Source organism: Salvelinus namaycush, chromosome 10, assembly GCF_016432855.1.
Source record: "Salvelinus namaycush isolate Seneca chromosome 10, SaNama_1.0, whole genome shotgun sequence".
Lineage (NCBI taxonomy): Eukaryota > Metazoa > Chordata > Actinopteri > Salmoniformes > Salmonidae > Salvelinus > Salvelinus namaycush.
The window spans coordinates 5,476,251-5,499,732 of NC_052316.1; the positions used below are offsets into that span (position 1 = coordinate 5,476,251).

Consider the following 23,482-nt stretch of genomic DNA (forward strand, 5'->3'; position numbering starts at 1 on the left):
ATAATTCAATTTGTGATGATTGTACATCCGCTAAGAAAAGTCAGCCAAAACTTAAAACCTCAACGTCAATATGGAGTCAACATACAAGTGTAAGTAAAAACGAATGTAAATAATTTCATAATTGTGCTACTAATGCACAAACATATCTCGTAAAAGTTATGTTTTTGTTTGATTAGCTTTTGGAAATTGTAGAAGAATAAAAAATCCTTCTTCAGAAGTAGCTTGGCAGGCTAATGTTAGTTAGCTGATTAATTTGCTAGCTATCATACAGTAGGTGTATATTAATAAGTATATAGTTAATATAACTAGACATGCAATCATAATTGACTGTAGCACATATAAAGCACCCACAAGCTACCGATGGTGGGATGAACAAGTGACGAATTTCCGGGCAAGAGTGGTCTATTTAAAAATCTTTCCTTCCTCCCTCACCTCTTGCCCTGCAAGTGTATACTCGTCAGACGTCATGATACGTCATCATAAATGTCCACTTAATTTGAGGGCTGAGGGGATAGGCTGTCTTTAAAGTGTTTGGAATGCTGCCAGTTTCTGCAGTTGCTCCTCACCAGCTGCCACTTGCAGCCATCACCTGCATTGTGGGAGGCACTATTCGTCAACCAATCATTCGGGTGTTTTTGTTTGATCCACGAGAACGGGGCCAAAGATGTGACTGAAACGAGAAGCAACTTTGCCACGATTCAGATGTATACAGTGGATATGTATTATGTACAAATTAATGTGAAATTTGAGTCTTTCTCTCCCAAATTGATAGTAATGTACACACATATCTACAGTTTGTGAGTGTGTGATATGGGGGTTGGAGACATGTTTATTTCGACATTACAAAGAAAAACGTTTATAAACAATGGCAACACTAACATGTTGCACTGTGCCTTGCTGTTTAAAAAAATCACCTGTGTCCGTCTTTCGGCTGTAGCCTAGTAGATGGACCTCCCTGACTTTACTCCTCGACTTTCAGCCTTACCACTCAAACAAGCCCACAGTTTCTACCTATCTTCATACTGCCAGAGAGGAAGAGAGAGGAAGGCAGAAAAAAGGACTGCAGTCCAAACAGGTTATTTGTACCCCCTCAGCCCTTGTGCTAGCCACTTTCCCTCGGGGATTCCGAAACCGGATGCAGTTTGATTGCCATCTTAAGGGGTGGTCCAAATCACAAACATTGCCCCCTCGACCCTTGATTTAGCTTGAGAGGGCGAGTGAACTACTATGGTCATTTGCGGGGTTGATATGACCCACAATCAATGCAAACTGTAGTCACATGTCAAACTCTGATGGCTGCAAAGTGTCAATGCAAACTGTAGTCACATGTCAAACTCTGATGGCTGCAAAGTGTTTTCGGCATGTCAGAAAAAATAATGAAACTTACTTGCTAAAACTTGCTAAATATATATATATATATATATATATATATATATATATATATATAGAGAGAGAGAGAGAGAGACATTGATTTTAGCATTTGCAAATTGTCTTAGTCTCTTAGTGAGGAGCCTATAAAACGTAGCTAGCCAGCTATGGGTAACTAGCTAGGGCACATGACATCCCGATAATTTTGAGAAAAAAACACTTTATATCGGAGTTGTCTATTCATGACATAGGAGGTGAGGAAGTTGACGTCAACAACCCTAATCAAATATTCAAAAATATGTTACAATAATGAGATGACCAATCCAAAGAAAGGATAGGCGGGAGCTAGATAGCCCGCTGTGCCGCTTTGTGGACAACGACTCCCATTGTTATGGCGGAGTCGAGACATGTATCTTGTCAGAATATCAATGAACTTTGATACTATAGTGTATTTGCCTATATTCTCGCGATGATTACAAAATAAGAAGTTTCGGCGACAGATGCTTTTTACCGCCAGTCGCCACACACAGACAAAAAAGCGCACAGGCGGTGTCTTGGACATGCCAGTAGTTTCAATAGTTTCAGCTATCGCGTGTGTTTACAAGGCAACCAGGAGTTTGAAGTGCAGGCACAAGCAGCTTGATCTGGTTATGCTTTTTGAATCATAAACGCAACGTTTACTAAATAGAGGTGCAGCGCGTAGCAGCTAGTTTTGAACATTGACAACCACGCCAGTGACCTAGCGCATGTGGAATGGCAGCTTCCCGGCCGATAAAAGGTATTCTGAAGAACAAGAACAACGGGACAGGCATCAAGGTGGGCCCGGCCGAAGAAGTACCAGTAGAGACTCCAGAACAAGCGGCACTTGGACTTCTGGAGGATGACCCACAGTGAGTAGATAGTCAGTTAGCTAGCTTAGAGTCTTGACACGGACAGTCAGGCTAGGTATCTATGGCTAGCTAAGTGAGCTATTCCAGTTTGTTAGGCTTGGGTGCTGCCCTGACTAAAAACGTTATGGACTTGTTACCGTCGTCAGCAATGTTCCAGGGGTTGCACATAATTAGCTAGTTGGCCAGTAAGTTGTCATGCTTGCTTTTCTGATGTCCTCATCTCGTTCTTTCTATGGCTGTTAACGTTAGTTGGCCAACGCTACCGTGCCAGTTAATATTTGCTAACCAATTTACTAGTTATTTTGCCCAAGACGTTAGATAGTTAGCAACAATCACAATGTCTGCTTATCAGCTGAGAAATGCTAAAGTATCTAAAATCTTATCCGGCTTCTGACCTGTAAACAAGTGTAAATGTGGGTGTGTCATCAGGCAACTTGTTAAAGGTTGGTGAATGGGCTGGTTGACTGGCAGTTGGCACAGCCATTTTTACCAGCAAAAAAACAACTTCCATATTTAGAATAGGGGAATCGAATGAATGGGCTGCTGCAAGAGCTCTTTCTAGAGCGCCCGGTTAAACTGTTTTTAAATCTAATTTCCTGAAATTCTACATTTTCACATGGCTTATGTCCAGGGTGGCATATTCTATATTTTTTTAGTCACCGGTCAGCTGTATTCAGGATTCTTTTAAAGTTGAATAGATGGGTTAGCTGACAATGTCACAAACTATGCGCACGCTTCAATGGGGCAGAAGCCCATGTGTTGTGTTTCTTGATGGCCAGATAGCTAGCAACAATGACAAGAAGCTGCCATGTGGGGAATCGTAGGTGGTTTGGCTCAGCTAGTTTTAGCTTGTTATTGATTTTTATATTTTTATATCTCTAACTAACTATGTATTTGAGACAAGTGCTCATTGTGCAAATGTATTTTCCCCCCAATAAACATTGGAGATGAAATATAGTTTACATGTCAACAATCTGTGTCTGTTTTGCCCCATAGTTGTGCATGGGTTGGTTTTGTTGTTAATTAAACAACCAACCCGTCTATACACACTCAAAACTCGACGACTTGGTTTGCGGTTACTATTTGGGCATGACATTTAGAGTATGCTATATGGGGGACATTGAATTACATTGTTTTTTTGGTTAGAATATGTTAATATTAATGGTTGGTGGCAGTGGCTAACCATAGGATGACTTAGTCACTCCTTGTTCATAAGAAACCAACATGTAAATATGTAATTCATTTGGGTGAACTATCCCTATAAAATAGAACTGTAGAAAATTCTGCTTAGAGGCGGTCCTTCAAGAGGTTTGGCCGCCAAACCCCTGATCTGTTTTTCTCAACTACTGGTGCTTTGAATATGTTAATGTGGCAAATTACCCCACATTCAAGAAATATCTAATGAATATCAAATTAAAGGTGGTTGAGGCTGATTTGCAAAACGTGGCTATCATCTTACTCTACATAGACAAGGCATTTATGCGTAGCAGCTTGTGCACAATACTAAAATGACATAACAGGATATTTGAGGTAAGATGCATTAGTCAAATTATTATTTTTTGCCCATTGTAGGAGATAGGCCTAGTCATTAGAACAATTCCCATCAGCTATTGTGAAAGACAATATTTAAAATAGTCTCCTGAAGACAAGATGACAGTCTAAATCTGACCCGCTCTACACCCAACCAAAATTATTTTTCAATGTGTTATCCCCCCACTAGAATCAGTTACATATTTGGGTTCACAATCTGTTTCGGCACAATAGTTATCAGGTCACACTACGAAAATTCATGCTGAATGCTGTTTTTTTATTGTTACAGCCTAATGAACCTTGTGCTAAATTGACAATGACTAAACGAGGTGATATTTGATAGAGCAGTCTGACTGAGCGGTGGTAGGCAGCAGCAGGCTCGTAAGCATTAATTCAAACAGCACTTCAAACAGCACTCCTGCATTTGCCAGCAGCTCTTCGCTGTGCTTCAAGCATTGCGCTGTTTATGACTTCAAGCCTATCAACTCCTGAGATTAGGCTGGCAATACTATAGTGTCTATAAGAACATCCAATAGTCAAAGGTATATGAAATACAAATGGTATAGAGAGAGTCCTATAATAATTACAACCTAAAACTTGTTACCTGGGAATATTGAAGACTCATGTTAAAAGGAACCACCAGCTTTTATATGTTCTCATGTTCTGAGCAAGAAACTTAAGCGTTAGCTTTTTTACTTGGCAAATATTGCACCTTTACTTCTACCAACACTTTGTTTTTGCATTATTTAAACCAAATTGAACAGGTTTCATTATTTATTTGAGACTAAATTGATTTTATTGATGTAGTATATTAAGTTAAAATAAGTGTTCATTCAGTATTGTTGTAATTGTCATTATTACAAATATATATAAAAATCGGCCGATTTAATCGTTATCAGCTTTTTTTGGTCCTCCAATAATCGGTATCAGCGTTGAAAAGTCATAATCGGTCGACCTCTAGTTGCATTACACTTACTGCATTGGCGACCAACTTCAATGAAAATGCAACACTTAAATGTAGCTGGCTGTCTTCTATAAGTTGTCTCCTAGAGTGATAAAGTAATTTTTGCCAGATTCCGTGTGGTTTTTGAGCTGTGCTAGTTGTATTTTTTTATTAGTTGTCTCATTGCTGGAATTCCCCAATGGGCTCGGAAGGGACCAGGTAGAATGTGCAACGGGTAAAAAATGTAAATCGCACAGCCAAGTTAAAGGGTTACTAAATGGTCGCAGTCTGGAACCCTGCTTATGATAGATAGTTAAATGAAATATCTAAATAAAGTTGCACACCATGTATAAACTCCCATCAATTTAATGGGTATTTACCAATGTTTCAGCATCACTGTGCCTTCCTCAGGGTAATGTCATGAATACTTGAACCAGGTTATGTAGACAAACAGTGCAATTAGTGCAACCAATGACAATAGTGAGGGGTGTGTCATAATGATTAAGTTAATTAAAATGAATTTGTGAAACTTAAAAAAACAATAGTTTATGGCATATTAAATATATTACGCTATTGTTATCATATAGAAACATAATTGAATATTGTACATCATATTAGCATCAACATACATTGTTTAATTCAATTTCACATAATTGTTTAAAAGTTTACATGTAACAAATATGAAATACGAAACAATTGTGAAATTGAATTAAACAATATGTTGCTGCTAATATGTCCAATATTCAATTATGTTTCTATATGATAACAATAACCTAATATATTTAATACGCCATAAACCATTTTAATTAACTTAATCATTATGACACACCCCTCACTATTGTCATTGGTTGCACTAATTGTACTGTTTGTCTACATAACCTGGTTCAAGTATTCTTGACATTACCCTGAGGAAGGCACAGTGATGCCGAAACGTTGGTAAATACCCATTAAATTGCTGGGAGTTTATACATAGAGTGTGCGACTTACTTCATTTTAAAAGTTTATTCGCCGTTAGTCAGCACCTCCACATTAACACATTTTTCTGGGTGTGCGCCAGCTCATGTTTTTTAATCCTAGATATTTCATTTAAGACGTTTTTTTACATTTGAATGTCTATTTCAGACTGTAACATCCTTAACAGAGGGTGGAAGATCAATAACGGTTGTTTTTGATTGCTAAAGTAATAATAGAAATGACAATCTCTTCAAAATGATCATTTTGTGTTCAGCCAAGCCTTTCCTCCGAAATGGCTATCCATGTTTTGATCTAAGACTTCAACTCAGACTTTTACCAATATGGGACCGACCGGCTCGATTCGGTCTTATGTAGCAAAATTTGAGATTTGTGTTTTTTACATTGGATAAAAGAAGACTCAGAGCTAGAAAATTGTATATCATACACTACAGTTGAGGAACAATGGGGAAAGTAATTCTGCTTTGAAAGCTGATAGACTTGTATCCTCACGTTTGAGAAAATGGCCCTTGAATGTTTTGGTACCCATCGTTCACACCCTCATAAGCTTTAGCCCCACCCATCTCTTTAAGGATTTACATGTGAGGCTATGTACTAAACAACCAAAGATTCCAAGACTAAAGGCTGGCTTATACTACGGTTGTGTTCGTACATTTTTAATCTGGAGTGCCAGAGTGTGCTCTGGGCGTTTGTAAAATCAGAGCGTTGTCAGATTGTCTGTTCGTAAATTCAGAGCGTTTCGCTCTCGAAGTGCACACTGGATGCCGTGGCTGAAACTTAGGGTTGATCGCTACTTCCAGACACATGAGAGAACAGCTCACGCTGACCATTTTACTCGCCCTGGCAGAGCTGGTTAGGCTGTTTTTATGTTATCCAGGGTGTTGGTGACTGTAACTGTGCTGCTGGCAACAATTTTTAATGACCCTTTTTTTTGGGGGCAACGTTTACTGACACTGGCCATATTCAACGGGTGTTGAGCGTTTGTAAATTCGTTAGTTATTCTGCGCTCTGGCACACTCAGACGAGAGGGCTCTGAAATCGGAGTAGCTAGCCGGAGCGAATTTACCAGCTATGTCTATTGAAATAGATACTTGCATAGTGGAGATTTTTGTTTAGATATGTAGCTAGCTAGCAAAACAATGAACCATAATCACAACTCATAATGTTAATACCTTGCATGAATCTGCAGGTAGCTAACCAACTAGGTTCAATGTTAGCTAGCTAATATTAGGCTATAACTAGCAATGCAAATAGCGCTGAGATACGAATAATATTACTACACAGATCATACACCTAACGTTAGCTAGTCAGCCAGCTAACGTTAGCTAGGTAACAGTACACTTTAACTTGAAATGAGAATGACTTTCTGACATTTAGAAACATGTAATATCTGAAACTTTTGCTAACTAGACTCCCTTACCTGTTTTACATGGATGGATGCTTCTCCCTCTGTCACGGATTCCATGGTTGCCCTTAGTTTGAAGATATAATCTGGATACAAGTGTTTTATACAACACCAGACTTCTGTGTGTTCTCTTTTTGACTATGCATATTTGCAATCAAACGGCAGAATTATCAGACTCTAATTCCACCGATTTCAAAACTCGGTCCTCCAGAAAGTGGAGAGCAACACTTATGCAGTTCTACTACGTGATATCTTTCAAAAAAGCAGTATTAGAAAGGATTACCTACACATACTGACCAGCTCCTATTATAGACGTGTGCTACATGGCAGACCAATCCGAACTCATCTCGGCATATCCAGCCCACTCATTATCTTAGCCAATCATGGTTAGCTTGAAGGTTCCTGACTTTTTCTGTGGCTAACCCAACTAGGCTCGTAATTTAACAATTTTATTCATATTTACAGATGGCATACAAGTTTGTTATTAAGGCACATGTTTACATTTTCCAGAAGGCATTTCTGCCCAAAAATGCATTTAGATAAAAAAAAAAAAGTTTACGTTCAAATGGTGCTCCTGTGAAGCAATGACGCACGACATATGCCTATTTTCCTGAAACTAGTCACATGTTCAATTTACCCCAAAAAGCTTGCCCATGTCATGAAACATCCATAACATCTGTCCATTTATGCTTTATTTTTCCAACATGCCCATATGTAGAAGTCCCCTTTTTGGGGTATACACTCACCCCAAGGGGTACAATACACATCAAAAGTTTTGTTTCTATTTTGTATGTCAAAGTTGTGATTTTGTGTGCAAATGTAACACCCATACTGCTGGAATCGCCCAGATATAGATCTGATAAGTCACTGACAATCTATTGTGTAGTGAAAAAGTATGTTTTTCCTGTCATGCATCCCATGGGATATAGGCCTACATATTATGAAACATTGCTTAGCCTAGTGGTTAGCGCGTTGGACTAGTAACCGAAAGGTTGCTCGATCGAATCACCGAGCTGAAAAGGTAAAAATCTGTAGCTCTGCCCCTGAGCAAGGCAGTTAACCCACTGTTCCCCGGGCGCCGAAGACATGGATGTTGATTATGGCAGGCCCACGCACCTTTCTGATTCAGAGGTGTTGGGTTAAGTGCGGAAGACACATTTCAGTTGAATGCGTTGTTGTACAACTGACTAGGTATCCCCTTTTAGAGTCAGGCTACTGTACCTCAGCAAGCCTAACTGAGCAGTACGCATATGTGCCATATCCAATGATTTGCCATATTCGTCTGAGACACAGCAGGACAGGGCATGTCCCCGATTTGATTTAGCCCAGTGCCATCGACACAGTCAAACTGTCTGCTGTGCGCCTGACTTATTGAGAACCTGTGTGCGCATGTGCGGGAGAGGTGTCTGTGTAAGTTAGCAGCTAGGAGAGGCTCTACAGGATTACTGCAGCAGGTAGTAGATCTATTGCCCTCTCCCACCTGCCTTTCTCTCTCATGATGGAAGGCCTCTCCCTCCATAAACACGCCCACGAGGCTCCTTTATGACAGGAGAGGGGAGCGCCAGCAGAGACAGTTTAACGGCTGTATTTGGCACAGTCTCCAAGTCCAGACTGTGATGGTAAAGAGGACTCCAACCAGAAGCACAGAGAGCCTACAATTTGTACCTTGGAAAGTACATTCCTTAGCAGGACTGCTAGGTGCACACTCGAGGAAGAAGTTACCTTTAACCACAGATCTAGGGTCAGACTACACTACCCTTAGATGCTTAGTCCTAACCTTAACCATTAAGGGAATTAAATGTCTGACCCTGTATGTTCGTTTAGTGCCAACTTCTACCTTCTCCTAGGGCCACAACTTCTACTTGTCCTTTCCCCCAAAATGTACCTTGAGCTGTGTTAGAATAGACTAGTCTCCTGACCTCATTCGCACCTGAAGGAAAAGCACTTCCTCCACACTCCCACTTATTCAGTCACCCTCAGGCCACCGTAATTTTCCGAACAATTACTAATTGAATTGCAGAGAATAAGACCCTTTTTATTTAATTGCCACGTTGTTTGTTTCCAAAATACACAACAGGAGTGAGAACTGGGGCACAGTGGAGTCCTATATTAAATGTGACAGGTCTCTAGGGTAATATCTTTGGTTGGTTTTAAATTCCACCCTGAGCTCTCCTCTCTGGTCCCATTCTTTCAGGAAGAAGTCACAGAAATGGGACGAGATGAACATACTGGCAACGTACCACCCGGCAGACAAGGACTACGGGATGATGAAGATCGATGAGCCTAGCACACCCTACAACAGGTGAGTTGCTCCATTCATTCTCATGAACAGGTAAGGATATAGTTACCCAGAGACGGCAAAAATTGCTTCCCAGTATTGGGAAAAGATAGAACTGTGCCGAAAAGTGTTTTGGATTCATGTTAGAGGGTAAATCCATTTGAATTCAATCACTTTTTGACAGTACCCGTTTTGATTTTAACGAAACCTTCCATAAATATTTGCCCATTGTAGAAGTATTCAAGTTTACTTTTTGGACCTGAATGCCAAAACCATTCACGAGATAAAGGTGTTAACCTGTTTTGCATACACCACCATACCATGAGAAATATTTGTCTTCATCACTGGAAAAGATAAACAGTTGAAAAATAGTTTTCTAATAAAACAAATTGACATTTTTTTTTACCTCTACGGCTCGGTGTCCCTAAACCGGGACAGCTGTTGCTCAAATTGCGATAATGTGAATAGAATGACATTGTAAACAGCCAATTCCCGGGACATAGACATGTCTTATGTGGGCAGAAAGCTTAAATTATTGTTAATCTAACTGCAGTGTCCAATTTACAGTAGCTATTACAACAACAAAAAGACTATGCTATTGTTTGAGGATAGTGCACAACAACAAAACACTTATCATGGCAACTGGTTTGATACATTCACCTCTGAAGGTAAATAATGCACTTACATTCAGTAATCTTGCTCTGATTTGTCATCTGAGGGTCCCAGAGATAAAATGTGTAGTTTGTTTGAAAAAAAATACACTTTTATATTCAAATGTAGGAACTGGGTTGCTGCTGTCTCTGGCTCCACCCCCGCCCAGCCATTTAGATGTGTGAAGGTTAGTGTCTTTTCTGTAGAGAAGCTAATGATCCATCATGTATGACATTCCTGGGAGTGTTAAAACTTACATTTTTGATTACCATAGCATGTTTGTATGTTCTCTATAGTTATGTGTTTGAAAATGTAGAAATGGACCAATTCGGCAAACTCCTGGCAGACTTTATACAAAATGTTGTGTACTGATGTTGTTCTTCACTGGATCGATCAGTCTGAAACTTTGCACACACTGCTCCCATCTTGTGGACAACATCTAAATTACACCTGTCTCAATGTGTGGCCTTTCTCTTGCATTTCAAAGATAATGGAACAAAAAATGTAAAATGCGTGTTTGTTTATATTATCTTTTACCAGATCTAATGTGTTATATTCTCCTACATTAATTTCACATTTCAACAAACTTCAGTGTTTCCTTTCAAATGGTATGAAGAATATGCATATCCTTGCTACAGGCAGTTAGATTTGGGTCATTTTAGGCGGAAATTGAAAAAGAGGGTCTGATCCTTAAGAGGATTTATAACCTTTATAAAAATGTCAATTTACGTAGATTTTTTTTCAGATTCTCATATGTTGTAGCTTAGACCCTATTTTACAGCATCTGAGGTTTTAGTGTTGTGCCCACCATCGGTTAAGACACAACATGCTTTTGAATACCGACCGGGAGTATTGGCTAGCGAAAAATACAAGCTAACTGCATAGCACTCAGAATTAAAAAGGTTTTACCAGTTATTGTTCATCCTGATCACAAGTTATTTTACATGGACGATACATTGGAGATAATATAGAACAACATGAAACATCTAAAAAGCCAGGCCTGGTATTTATAGCGGATTTAAAAAAAGGTCTTTGATAAAGTAAGACTGAATTTTATTTATAAATGCCTGGATTATTTTTTCAATTTTGGTGAGTCTCTTATAAAATGGGTAAAAGTAATATAGCAACCCCAGGTGTAAAATAGTAAATAGAGGCTACTTCTCAGAGTTTTGAATTGTCATAAGGAGTTAAACAAGGGTGTCCGCTGTCACCATATGTATTTGTAATGGCCATCAATGCTAGCTATTAAAATCAGGTCAAATAACAACATTAGAAGATTAGAAAGCCAAGGCTTAAAAACAAATGTGTCCATGTTTGCCTGTCTATTTATGGAAAAAAATTACCTGATTAACTACTTAGTCAAATCTCAGTTTACTCACTCACTTATGGCGCTGCCTATTCCTGATGATTCGTTTTTCAAATCATATGAGCAAAAAATATTTAGCTTTATCTGGGATACTAAACCAGACATGATAAAGTGTGCCTATCTATATAATGAATATGAACTGGGTGGGTTGAGATTATTAAATATAAAAGCACTAAATGTCTCTCAATACTTCACTTAGACACGTTTTACTTGAACCCTAAATGGTTCTTAAGTAGATTACTAAGAAAAGCTCATCCATTGTTTCAAAATGGCCTTTTTGTGCAGATTAATTGAAAATTAAGAATTTTTCAAAGTGTATCTCTTTTTCAAACAAGCATTGCGGAGCTGGCTACAATTTCAATTTCATCCCCCTGAAAAGAGAATAAATATTACAACAAATATTATGGATGTGCTTTTCAGCTAAAATTGTTGCATAAATGTTGAATATTTGGGCCATACAGTCATCGCAGCTCTGCAGGCATACAATCATCACAGCTCTGTTGTGAGGATACAGAATCAATAGACCATTTGTTTTGGTATTGCCCTCAGGTAGCCTGTTTCTGGTCTCAGGTTCTGGAATGGTTGAAAATGCATAACATTGATCTAAAATTGACCCTAGAAATAGTATTGTTGGGAGATCTGGAGAGACCTGGTCAGTCAGTTACTAATACTCTTAGTAAAAGTATTTATCTTCAACTCGCAATCTGTGGATTAGATTCAAATTGTATGTTAAACATCACAACATAATTTAAAGGTGTATGGTGCGTAGAAAGGTGGGATGGGCTGAGGGAAGCTGAGGGTTGGAATGTGGGAGTGGAGTTACTGGGGGGTTAGAATGACAATCAAAGATAAAAGTAAAAAAACAAGGTCAAAACAAAACAAAAAGTATGTTTGAATGACACTGACACCATGCCCAAACCGGACGCGCACAAATTAATTTTGTCCCCCCACACCAAACGCAATCACGACATGCAGATTGACATATCAAAACAAACTCTGAACCAATTACATTCATTTGGGGACAGTTCTAAAACATTAAACATTTATGGCAATTTAGCTAGCTAGCTTGCAGTTGTTAGCTAATGTGTCCTATTTAGCGAGCTAGCTTGCTGTTGCTAGCTAATTTGTCCTGGGATATAAACATTGAGTTAATATTTTACCTGAAATGCACAAGGTCCTCTACTCCGACAATTAATCCACACACAAAATGGTCAACCGAATTGTTTCTAGTCATCTCTCCTCCTTTCATGCTTCTTTTTCTTCTTTGGACTTTATATGGCGATTTGGCAACTAACTTTCATAATAAGGTGCATTACCATAACCGAAAGTTACCGGTTCATCTTTCAATCACCCACGTGGGTATATGTTCCCAAAAACCAATGAGAAGATGGCACGTGGCTATATGCTTCTAAAAGCCAATGAGGAGATGGGAGAGGCAGGACTTGCAGCCTGTTCTGCGTCACAAATAGAATCAACTTCTATTTTAGCGCCTGGCAACGCAGACACTCGTTGGCGCAATGATTGAATAACATGTATGTGTACATTTATTTTGCAATGCTCGCGCACGAGGTGCGTCTGGTTTGGGCATGGTGTGAGGGGCAGTGTTACAGGCTGACTTATATTCACATCACCAATCTGAGGTAAAAAAATGTGTAAAACCACTATGTGGTGAAAATGTGAGCTTGTGTAATCTAATAACAAATTGTTTTTAATTGTTACACACCAGATAGGTGCAGTGAAATGTGTTGTTTTACAGGGTCAGCCATAGTAGTACGGCACCTCTTGAGCACATTAGGGTCAAGTGCTTTGTTCAAGGGGCACATGGACAAGTTTTCACCTTGTCTGTTCGGGTATTCAAACCTGCGACCTTTCGGTGACTGGCCCAACTGTCCACATTAGGGAAATTGGCACAATATAAAATAATTTTAATATGTCAAAATAATTCAACGTCAGTTTAGGATGATAGAACTCACAAATTATTGCCACAATGGCATCTATTTTTCACTAATTTAACCATTTAGAGAGTTTAAATGACCAATGCAGCCATTTTTATCTCAATATCTGGGTAACAATTAAGTACCTTACTGCGATTGTTTTCAGTTGAAATGGTCAAAAAGAAACAAAAATGGGTTCTTAGCAAAGAGCAATTTCTCAAGCAAGAATTTTGCTGGGAGGGGAAAACTGTGAAAACGATCTGTTGGTTGGAGGTTTGGAACTCTTTCTTACTGGTCTTATGTCACCAGGTGCCATCCTACCAAAACGGACTTAATTGTCAGGCTGTCTTTTCAAACCACTTTTCCACTAAAAGGGCATTATCATAATTTTCACAATTGCACAGTATTATTCCAACCGCATAGTGTGGAAATGTATATAAAGTACAGGAAAATCACGTTTTTGACTGCACTGGGCGTTTTAACCCCGGGCTAAGTGCCGTGTGAACATGACTAGTGTGAGGTTGAAAAGAGATGACTCTGGATTGATCATTTTTGTACATAATATGTTCACCTTAGTTTAGAGACCTCAGTTCCTATGAAGCAGTCTTGCAGTGCAGGTTCAGTGTGTGGATGAGTTTCTGCACTGTAGGGCTCTATGATTTCCGGAATTTGGTAATTAAAATGAAAACAACTGTAAAACGTGGAATATTGCAGAATTTTCCATTTGTCTGAAATATATATATATATATATATATTTTAAATAACCAAAAGTAGTCGTAATTATTGTAGGAACCTAAATGATTTCATTTTTTTATTTATTTATTTATTTTATTTTAATTTTATCCCATTTTCTCCCCAATTTTCGTGGTATCCAATCGCTAGTAATTACTACCTTGTCTCATCGCTACAACTCCCGTACGGGCTCGGGAGAGACGAAGGTCGAAAGCCATGCGTCCTCCGAAGCACAACCCAACCAGCCGTACTGCTTCTTAACACAGCGCGCCTCCAACCCGGAAGCCAGCCGCACCAATGTGTCGGAGGAAACACCGTGTACCTGGCCCCCTTGGTTGGCGCGCACTGCGCCCGGCCCGCCACAGGAGTCGCTGGAGCGCGATGAGACAAGGATATCCCTACCGGCCAAACCCTCCCTAACCCGGACGACGCTATGCCAATTGTGCGTCGCCCCACGGACCTCCCGGTCGCGGCCGGCTGCGACAGAGCCTGGGCGCGAACCCAGAGACTCTGGTGGCGCAGTTAGCACTGCGATGCAGTGCCCTAGACCACTGCGCCACCCGGGAGGCCCTATGATTTCATAATTGTAAAATTACAGATAAGTAGGCCTAGAGAAATAATTAAGTTTTCGATTGGGGTATTTTGAGAGGGGGTCGGTCGTGCGTGGGACCCATACGTCACCTCACAACTTGGCTGTCGCTTTGAGAAACATGTCGAAGACGCTGTCTGAGAGGGCCAAGTCCTCAAAAAAACAAAACAATTTGACCCTAACCCCTAAATTCAGAGCAGAGCGATACCCAAAGGACTATTATGAGTCAGGCGATAAGCTGTTTTGCAAATTCTGTCAACATACTATTGATTGGACCTGTAAAAATACGTGTTATGACCACTTAGTCTAAAGCCCATGTGAAGAACAAGGAAAAGCACCGTGTTAGCCAGAGCATGCCTCTTCAAACGACCATTACTAGTGCAAGCGCATCAGCAGATTCAAGACGAGAATTTATTCAGGACTTTGTGGCTGTGTGCGCCGAGTCTGACATCCCCTTAGAAAAGCTAAGAAAGCTACGGCCGCTTCTAGTGAAGCATTGCGAACAGGGAGGACCGTTGCCCGAAAATGAGAGCAGCCTCGGTGTTCGACCAACATATGACTGCCGTTCTACAGAAGATCCGTGGGAAGAAGTTTGCGGTGGTTGTTGACAAGATGCAAGGGATTGCAGCGTTCTAAACATCGTCATTGGTGAGTTAACTTAACAGCCTATTAATATACCGTTGCAATAGCCTACATTTACATTCTGCAATGTGAATTGTACTCATGCAAATTGTGATATTCCAAACGACGAGCTATCGTGGTGAAATATAGGATGCATAATGTCAGCAGCTGTCTGCCTCTCCATCTAGCTAACTATCGCTGTATTCATATTGTGTTTACACGTGAAATTTAAATAACACTTATTTTGTCACAATATTATTTTAGGTTAAAACATAATTCAAGCTTTTCTTATCTTTCATTGCAGGTGTTCAAAACCAGTACTTTCTGTCATTTTCATGGACAGATGCAACTACTCAATGTTTTCCCAGCTATACTAGCCTCCCTCCACAGCAACAATCTGAACCTGAATGATGCCCGGGCAGTGGTCACAGATAATGCCTCCTACTACCTGAATGCATACAAGGAGGTTCTGAAAGGAGTGATGCTCAACAGTGTCCATGTAACCTGTCTCTGCCATGTCATCAATCTGGTGGGTGAGACCTGGCAGCACTACAAATACTTCTCTGAAGTTGCATCACTTGTGACATGGATGAGATCTGTCTTCTTCAAGAAGCCTGCCAGAAAGAGAAGATGGGTGAGCTTACTCATTATGAAGGAGTTTGTGCAGGCCAAGGCTCCTCCTGAAGCTCTGAGCCCCAGATGGAATAGCTGGTTTGAGGCAGTGAAGTACCATGCAGAGCATGTTCATCTGTACAGAGTTTTTGTTGGCAGAAAAGTCATCATCCCATGCAGTCATAAACATCCTCAGCCAGCTGGAAACAGAGGAGAATGTTGCTGCATTGTTGCCTAGATTCTTGCATTACTTTTTTTCATTTATAATGAAACCCTTAGTAGAACTCTGTACTGAAGCACTTGCCTTGATAAAAAAAATAGTGCAATGTCGTGTTGCATCATTACAAATGTACTGTTATATCTTATTAAATTGTTGACTTTTTATTAATTCACATTATTAGACACTCTTTCTGATGATAAAATGAGTGTAAATCGTAAAACACAGAATTCAGAAAAACGGAATTTGGAGAAGAAAAAAATCTGGATTTCATAGGGCCCTAGCCCTGTCTGGGTTATGAGCCCCCCCCTGCCATCTGCCAAGGCCGCTGCGTAGAAGGTCACCCCTGTGACACTGTTCTGTCCTTCTCTCCCTCCCCCTCTCACTTTACCTGACTCGTTCTCTTTTTCTCTCTCCCTCTTCCTCAGGATGGTGGAGGACGAAGGGGCGCACAGCGACTCAGAGGGCAACGTGCCCAACGTGGACGACCTGGCCTCGAAGTAAGTCAACATCGCTGACTGGATAGGTCTGGGAGAGAGGAGGATATTGTTCCTCAAAGGTTTGGAAGGTTATGACCCCTATCGAGGGCCACATCAGAATTTCAAAATTCAGCGGAGGGCCGAGAGATTTTCTGGACAATTTGTTTGTCAAAAGCAATTTGCCCACCAGTGAAAGGGCAGTTATTTTTTAAACTTATAGGTCCATTATAATTTCTACATAATTTCTATCTAGTTTTTTACTCAAACCTCCCCCGGGTCAGATTGAATGCCTATGTTTCCCACCCCTGCTATAGGAGGAGGGTAGTAATGCAGTGATCTGGGCCTTATGAGACTGAAGGTGGGGACTCTCACTATGGTTTATGGCTTGGATATACTGTATAACAGAATGTACTCTTTGTATATTATCTGGATTTTAACTATTTGAGGTCAAGGGCATTTGATGTCCCGCTGTTAACATGGAGTATAGGCCTAGATGGAATTTCGCTCTAAGGAGCCCTCTGTTGACCCTCGAACCAGTTGAGTTTACAGTAGAGGTGTAAACTGAATCACTCACTTTCTATTGATCCTTCGCTAGGTTCACTTTCTCTCTCCTCTCTTCCCCCCAGATTGGCAGCGGCAGAGGGAAAGGAACCGCGCTTCATGAGAGAGGAGGAGGAGGAGAGTAGTGATGAAGAGGAAGATGAACTAACCCCAGAGGATCAAGGTGGGCTGTCTCCCTCTTCCCCCTCTTTGTTGACCTCCTCTCATCCCTACCTTGTCTCTATTCCCATTGGGCGTCTGGCCCTGACCTTTCCCTGACCTCTCCATGTGTTGTCATGTCAAGCCCTGTGTGCTCTAATAATGGATTCTCACAGCTCAGTGGCCACGAGCACGGCCAATGGTCCAAACGGAGCTCACTCCCGGAGACTGTTCCAGTTTACTCTGGTCCATTTTGGCTCCAGACCCACATGTCTCTCTCCGCCCTTTCCCACATTTTTATCTCTGCAGTACAGGGAAAAGCAAGAGCCGAAAATATAAATTCTCCCAAAATACTGAAACGTGTGTGTGTGGTACATTGATGTCGATGTCATCACCATGTAGGTTATAGTGCTTTACTAGGTGTCCAGACAGACACGTCATAGAACTTTAATAGAATGTTCAATACCATAGAACATTGCAAATATGGTGCTTTTTTCTACCTGTAATAGCAACCTTGTATACACTACATTACCAAAAGTATGTGGACAACTGCTCATCGAACATCTCATTCCAAAATCATGGGCATTAATATGGAGTTGGTCCCCTCTTTGCTGCAGTAACAGCCTCCACTCTTCTGGGAAGGCTTTACACTAGATGTTGGAACATTGCTGCAGGGACTTGCTTCCATTCAGCCACGAGCGAGGTTGGGCGATTAGGCCTGGCTCGCAGTCTATGTTCCAATTCATCCCAAAGGTGTTCGATGGGGTTGAGGTCAGGGATCTGTGCAGGCCAGTCAAGTCCTTCCACATCGATCTCGACAAACCATTTTTGTATTAACCTCGCTTTGTGCATGGGGGCATTGTCATGCTGAAACAGGAAAGGACCTTCCCCAAACTGTTGCCACAAAGTTGGAAACACAGAATTGTCTAGAATGTCATTGTATGCTGTAGCGTTAACATTTCCCCTCACTGGAACTAAGGGGCCTAGCCTGAACCTTGAAAAACAGCCCCAGAACATTATTGGGACTATGCATTGGGGCGGGTAGCATTCTTCTGGCATCCACCAAACCCAGTTTCGTCCATCGGACTGCCAGATGGTGAAGCGTGTTTCATAACTGCAGAGAACGCGTTTCCACTGCTCCAGAGTCCAATGGTGGCGAGCTTTACCTCTCCAGCCGACGCTTGGCATTGTGCATGGTGATCTTAGGTTTGTGTGTGGCTGCTCAGCCATGGAAACCCATTTCATGAAGCTCCTGAAGAACAGTTCTGACGTTGCTTCCAGAGGCAGTTTTGAACTCAGTAGTGGGTGTTGCAACTGAGGACAGACGATTTTTATGCGCTTCAGCACTCGGCAGTCCTTTTGTGAGCTTGTGTGGCCTACCACTTCGCAGCTGAGCTGTTGTTGCTCCAAGGCGTTTCCACTTCACAATAACATCACTTTCAGTTGACTGGGGCAGCTCTAGCAGGGCAGAAATTTGACAAACTGACTTGTTGGGAATGTGGCATCCTATGACGGTGCCACGTTGGAAGTTACTGAACTCTTCAGTAAAACCATTCTACTGCTAATGTTTTGGCTATGGAGATTGCATGGCTGTGTGCTCGATTTTATACACCTGTCAGCAACGAGTGTGGCTGAAATGGATAAATCCTCTAAATTGAAGGGGTGTCCACATACTTTTGTGTGTATAGTGTATGAGACCTGGTAAAAAGCACTCATACATACTATTCATTAGAGTTAGATGGGTCATCAACTTAATATAAAATGTATTTAATATTAGATTATTTTTTAGATTTTCAAAAGTATGAGTGACCTGAATTTGAAGTAGTTATTCCCTCCAGTGTGAATCTACCAGTATAGTGGTGCCCTTGCAGGCTAGCATGCAGGACAGACCCTTTGTGCCAATCCTTTTTCCATTTGACCAACTCTCAGTAAATATGCACATCCCCCTATTTTATTTATGCTGCAAGCACCGGAATGGAGTTGGTTTAGAATTCTACCTGAATGGTGTTGCTTTAGTTTTGATCAGACATCATTTTACTTTAAAATTAGTTGGATAAAATGTGTGCTTGTAACAAACAGTGGAATTGATTGCAGTGACCTTGATGTCTAGTAGTAATTGTCTACTAAAAATAAGCCTTGCCCGCCTCTTACAGCACCGTGTGCGTCTGCAAGTCAGCTTTGAAAATGTCTCTGTGTAGCAGTAGTTTGATGCTATATGCCCTTGAATTGGAAAGCAATTATTATATTTACAGTTTTTCATTTCTGAACCATGTCCTTGAAAGTAGATTAGATTTTACTGGAACTGTTCAGCCAGGATCCTCATAAAAATAGTTTGAGGTATTCGTCCTTGAAGTGCCATTGGAGGATGAGCGTGTTAACTCTCTCCCTTCTCTTTAAACTGAAACCCCCCTTTTAGCTTTTGAACGCTCCATCTGAGCCTCCCCTAATGTAGCTCTATTGCTCTATTTTCTCCACACGGAGGAAGCATGATGTTTACACGTCTGAGTTGTGGCTCTCCTAGCCTCCCTCTGCACCACATACCCTCCGTCTTCTTTCTCTAGCTTTCTCTCTCTCTCACTCATACTCTCTCACTCAATCTCCCCCTCAGCGAAAAAGAAGCAGTTTCAAATGATGAGGAAGATGCATTACAACGAGGGCCTCAACATCAGGATGGCCAAGCAACTCATAGCTAACGAGTTGGCGGAAGAAGAGGACGAGGACGAAGAGATGAGAGACGAAACGGAGGACATCAACGTAGACTCGCCGCAAGACGGTAAGAGAAATGGGGGTACTCAAATCTTATAATGGCAGGGCATTTCACATGGTGACTAATCAGAAAAAGAAAATCGGGAGCTCTCACCAGTTAAATCCATTGATGGCGATAAAATGCTTGATTCACCAACGGTTGGTCATCGACACTGGGAGCTTTATTTTTTTTTTTGAGCAGCAAGCCGACAGCATGCTAGGTATTGATGGGTATCAACAGCCAATTCAGCACGGGCTGGAAACTATAGCGAGCCTCAATTGGCCAATTGCCCCATCATATCGCCAAGCATATGCACAATGGCTGGATCAAATCCCCGAGGTGACAAGTTAAAAATCTGTCGTTCTGCCCCTGAGCAAAGCAGTTAACCCACTGTTCCCCGGGCGCTGAAGACGTGGATGTCAATTACGGCAGCCCTCTGCACCTCCCTGATTCAGAGGGGTTGGGTTAAATGCGGAAGACACATTTCAGTTGAATGCATTCAGCTGCACAACTGACTAGGTATTTCCCTTATTTAATGTTCACCTTTCAAGTTTTTACTAGTTGTATGTACAGGATACACATGGTAAATACTCCAACTAAATGCTTACTTGCAGGTTCCTTCTTGACAATGCAACAATAAGAATAAAAACAAAGTAAATGTCTCAGAAGACATTTAATCATAACAAAGTCAATTTGATTCTTGGAGGGTTATATAAGTGTAAGCCCCACACAGAAGGTTACTGGGCCCTGATTTAGTAGGCCATCCAAATGTCAGAGGTCAAACAGTCCTCAGCAAGGGATTGGTGTGGTAAACTGTGGATAATGTTGAAAGTCTTAGTACTGGACTTAGCAATGTCAACAGTCTGAAATGAGAGCTGTTCCCACTCCTATAAGACTACTAAAATATTAGCATTTCAACCTGTTGTTTCTCTGTTAGATTTGATGTCGTATTAATTAACACTTAAGGTGATTTCACTCACATAGCTCTCTTTGGATTACAGCTCTGGATTCCTAGAGGAGGACGCGCCACCTCTCCTGTCCCGGCTTCTGAAACATTTAAGAGACACTTAGCCAGACAGTGCCGGGCCATAGAGCAGACGGACACCGCTTCACAATCTTCCCTCAAACAACCCCTGTTCATGCGTGTGTATATTTCCCAGTAACACTGAAATGCAAAGCATTTTGACCCTGCTGGTTGCTTCTCTTCATTGCCAAGAGTCCCTCACAAAAAGTTGTCATTGCCTCAAAGGAACCAGACCTCAAGGAACTGAGACCTAAAGACTGTTATTATCAGTGAGGACTCCTGCCTTGCTCGCTCGCTGCCGTCTCTGTCCCGGCTCCTCTCGAGCACCTGGCGAATGCTGTCAGAAAGAACAGCAGCACCCATTGGGTTTCTCATTGGATGAAAGTGGTGGATAATTATGCTGACGGTGGTGGAGGTAGGAGGATTTTTGTCTTGTTCCTTCTGTCCCCATACCTGTTTTTGTTTAATTATTTTATATTTTTTAACTACCACCAGAACCTTCATTGGGGAAATCTGAAACCTTGATGAGCCAGCTGCTGTTTTTTTTTCTCAATTTCCTCCTCCGTTCCGATCTTGGATTTGGTGTTATCTGGAATGGATATAGGAACGGCAGACTGCATTTTTAACCAGCCCACAGGGCATCTCGATATCTAAGGTGACCAGCATTCGACTCAGTCCTACACATATTTACACCCACTATAGGATTTGGTACAGACGCATGTGCACAGACTAATAGGAATAGCTATGTTTCCAACAACGTACCATTATCTTAATATGGCAGCTAATGTACTGACATTGACAGCTAAACCTATTTATTCTCTTGCAATAAAATTATATTCATTTATTATGTATTGCCTTGTGATAACATGCATAAGGTCATTTCACACAGGACTACTGCATATCAAAATTGATATGCAGATGGTCAGGTTTGCCATTATACTTATGGAACCCAGCTGTATTAAGCATGGCTACTAAAGCCTTGTGGCCATCAGCACTAATGCGACGTTTGCTCACTAAGCTAATGAGGGATAGCATTGGGGAAATGAACCCCAGAGAAGGTTTGTACTACTGATAAGCAGGGGTGTATTTACTAGGAACCAAACAGCTACAATAGCAAGGGATTAATCTGCACTTGTCCAATAAGAAAATATTTTTGCTATGGTGTCCACTAAGGAATACACCCCAGGACTGTGTCCAATACAATATCAATAAGACGGGGTGTGTAGGTTGAACGGCAAGATTTCTGGGATATGTACTGTAGTTGATATTATGCTCACTGACATTTTGTATGGTATTGTAGCATGTGCTTGATTAGGAACAATTAACCCCCGTTGTTGCGACCTGCTACCTTGCTGATAAAAGGAGTGATATCTGGGCAACCAAGACAGTAAGCTATTGGTGTATTGTTAATTTCTTCTATGACTTTTGAATCATAGCACCTTGATCTACATGTGAACTTTTGAGAACCACAGTCCTCCCATGATGACTAAGTTTCTCTTTTCTTTTTATGGGCACACATCAGGACATGTAGAAATGGTTATCTTTTCTTCTCAGAACTAGACTTGAGCCCTTTCGTTTCACCTGTCTTAATGGCCATAAGAGGCTATCCATTGGATTCTGTCCTTACAATCTCAAAAGCTCACTACTGGATCCTTTTGGAAAATACAACACCCACAGGAAATACTGACTGATATGACTGTTCCCACTTTGTTTTTTATTTGTTTTTATCATGTCTATGTTAAGGGAAGATTTATTGACAAAAACCAACAAGTTAATTTGAGTAATTATTTTAACTTATGAATAGCTTTTTGTAAAAAAAATAAAAGTTGTATAACATTAACTATTGGTCGATACTACAAGGCAAATGTATGTATATACATGTCTCTAAGTGAATAGGCTACGCTCAATTTTACCCGTGCAGGTCAACGGCTTGGATTCCCCTGCCTATTTGTTGTTTTGCTTAATTTTTACCATGTTTTCTTGACACATTTCAGTTGAACAACTGACTAGGTGTCCCACCCGCGTTCCCTTTCTTTACTAGGGACAGTGGACTAAGATTCTATCTCACATGATCATTTATCTGTCCCCAAATAATGGGGACTTTGGTTTTTTTGAGCTCTTAAATGTGCACGTTCTTAAAATCATAAGAATGTTTTATTTTTGTCTCACATTAAAATGTTATTTTATGAACCCATTTGCTTTTTTTTGTCTTGTTTAATGTGGCCCTTCGTTTATTATTTACTGTTTTTGAACCAGGTACCTTTTTCAGAAATGCCATGTACTTCTGTGTGGCCACTAGATAGCAGTAGTCTACAATAAATCTCACTTTCATGTTGACTGTAATAATATAAGTGGAACTGCCGAGTGTAAAGGTTTCTAGTTCTCTGGCTTCATATTCTTTAGTTTGTCATTTGCATAATAATATA

General features: G+C 40.8%; 1 protein-coding gene across 1 annotated transcript; it reads left to right on the plus strand.

Annotated features, from left to right (window-relative positions):
* Nucleotides 1-2,098: 2,098 nt before the first annotated feature.
* Nucleotides 2,099-23,240, plus strand: LOC120054392 (protein phosphatase inhibitor 2-like). Its single transcript, XM_039001805.1, has 6 exons — nt 2,099-2,258; nt 9,303-9,410; nt 16,537-16,608; nt 17,214-17,311; nt 19,895-20,059; nt 21,034-23,240. Exons 1-6 carry the CDS (start codon nt 2,122-2,124, stop codon nt 21,045-21,047), a joined length of 594 nt encoding a protein of 197 aa, XP_038857733.1. The 5' UTR covers nt 2,099-2,121; the 3' UTR covers nt 21,048-23,240.
* The last annotated feature ends 242 nt before the right edge of the window (nt 23,241-23,482 follow it).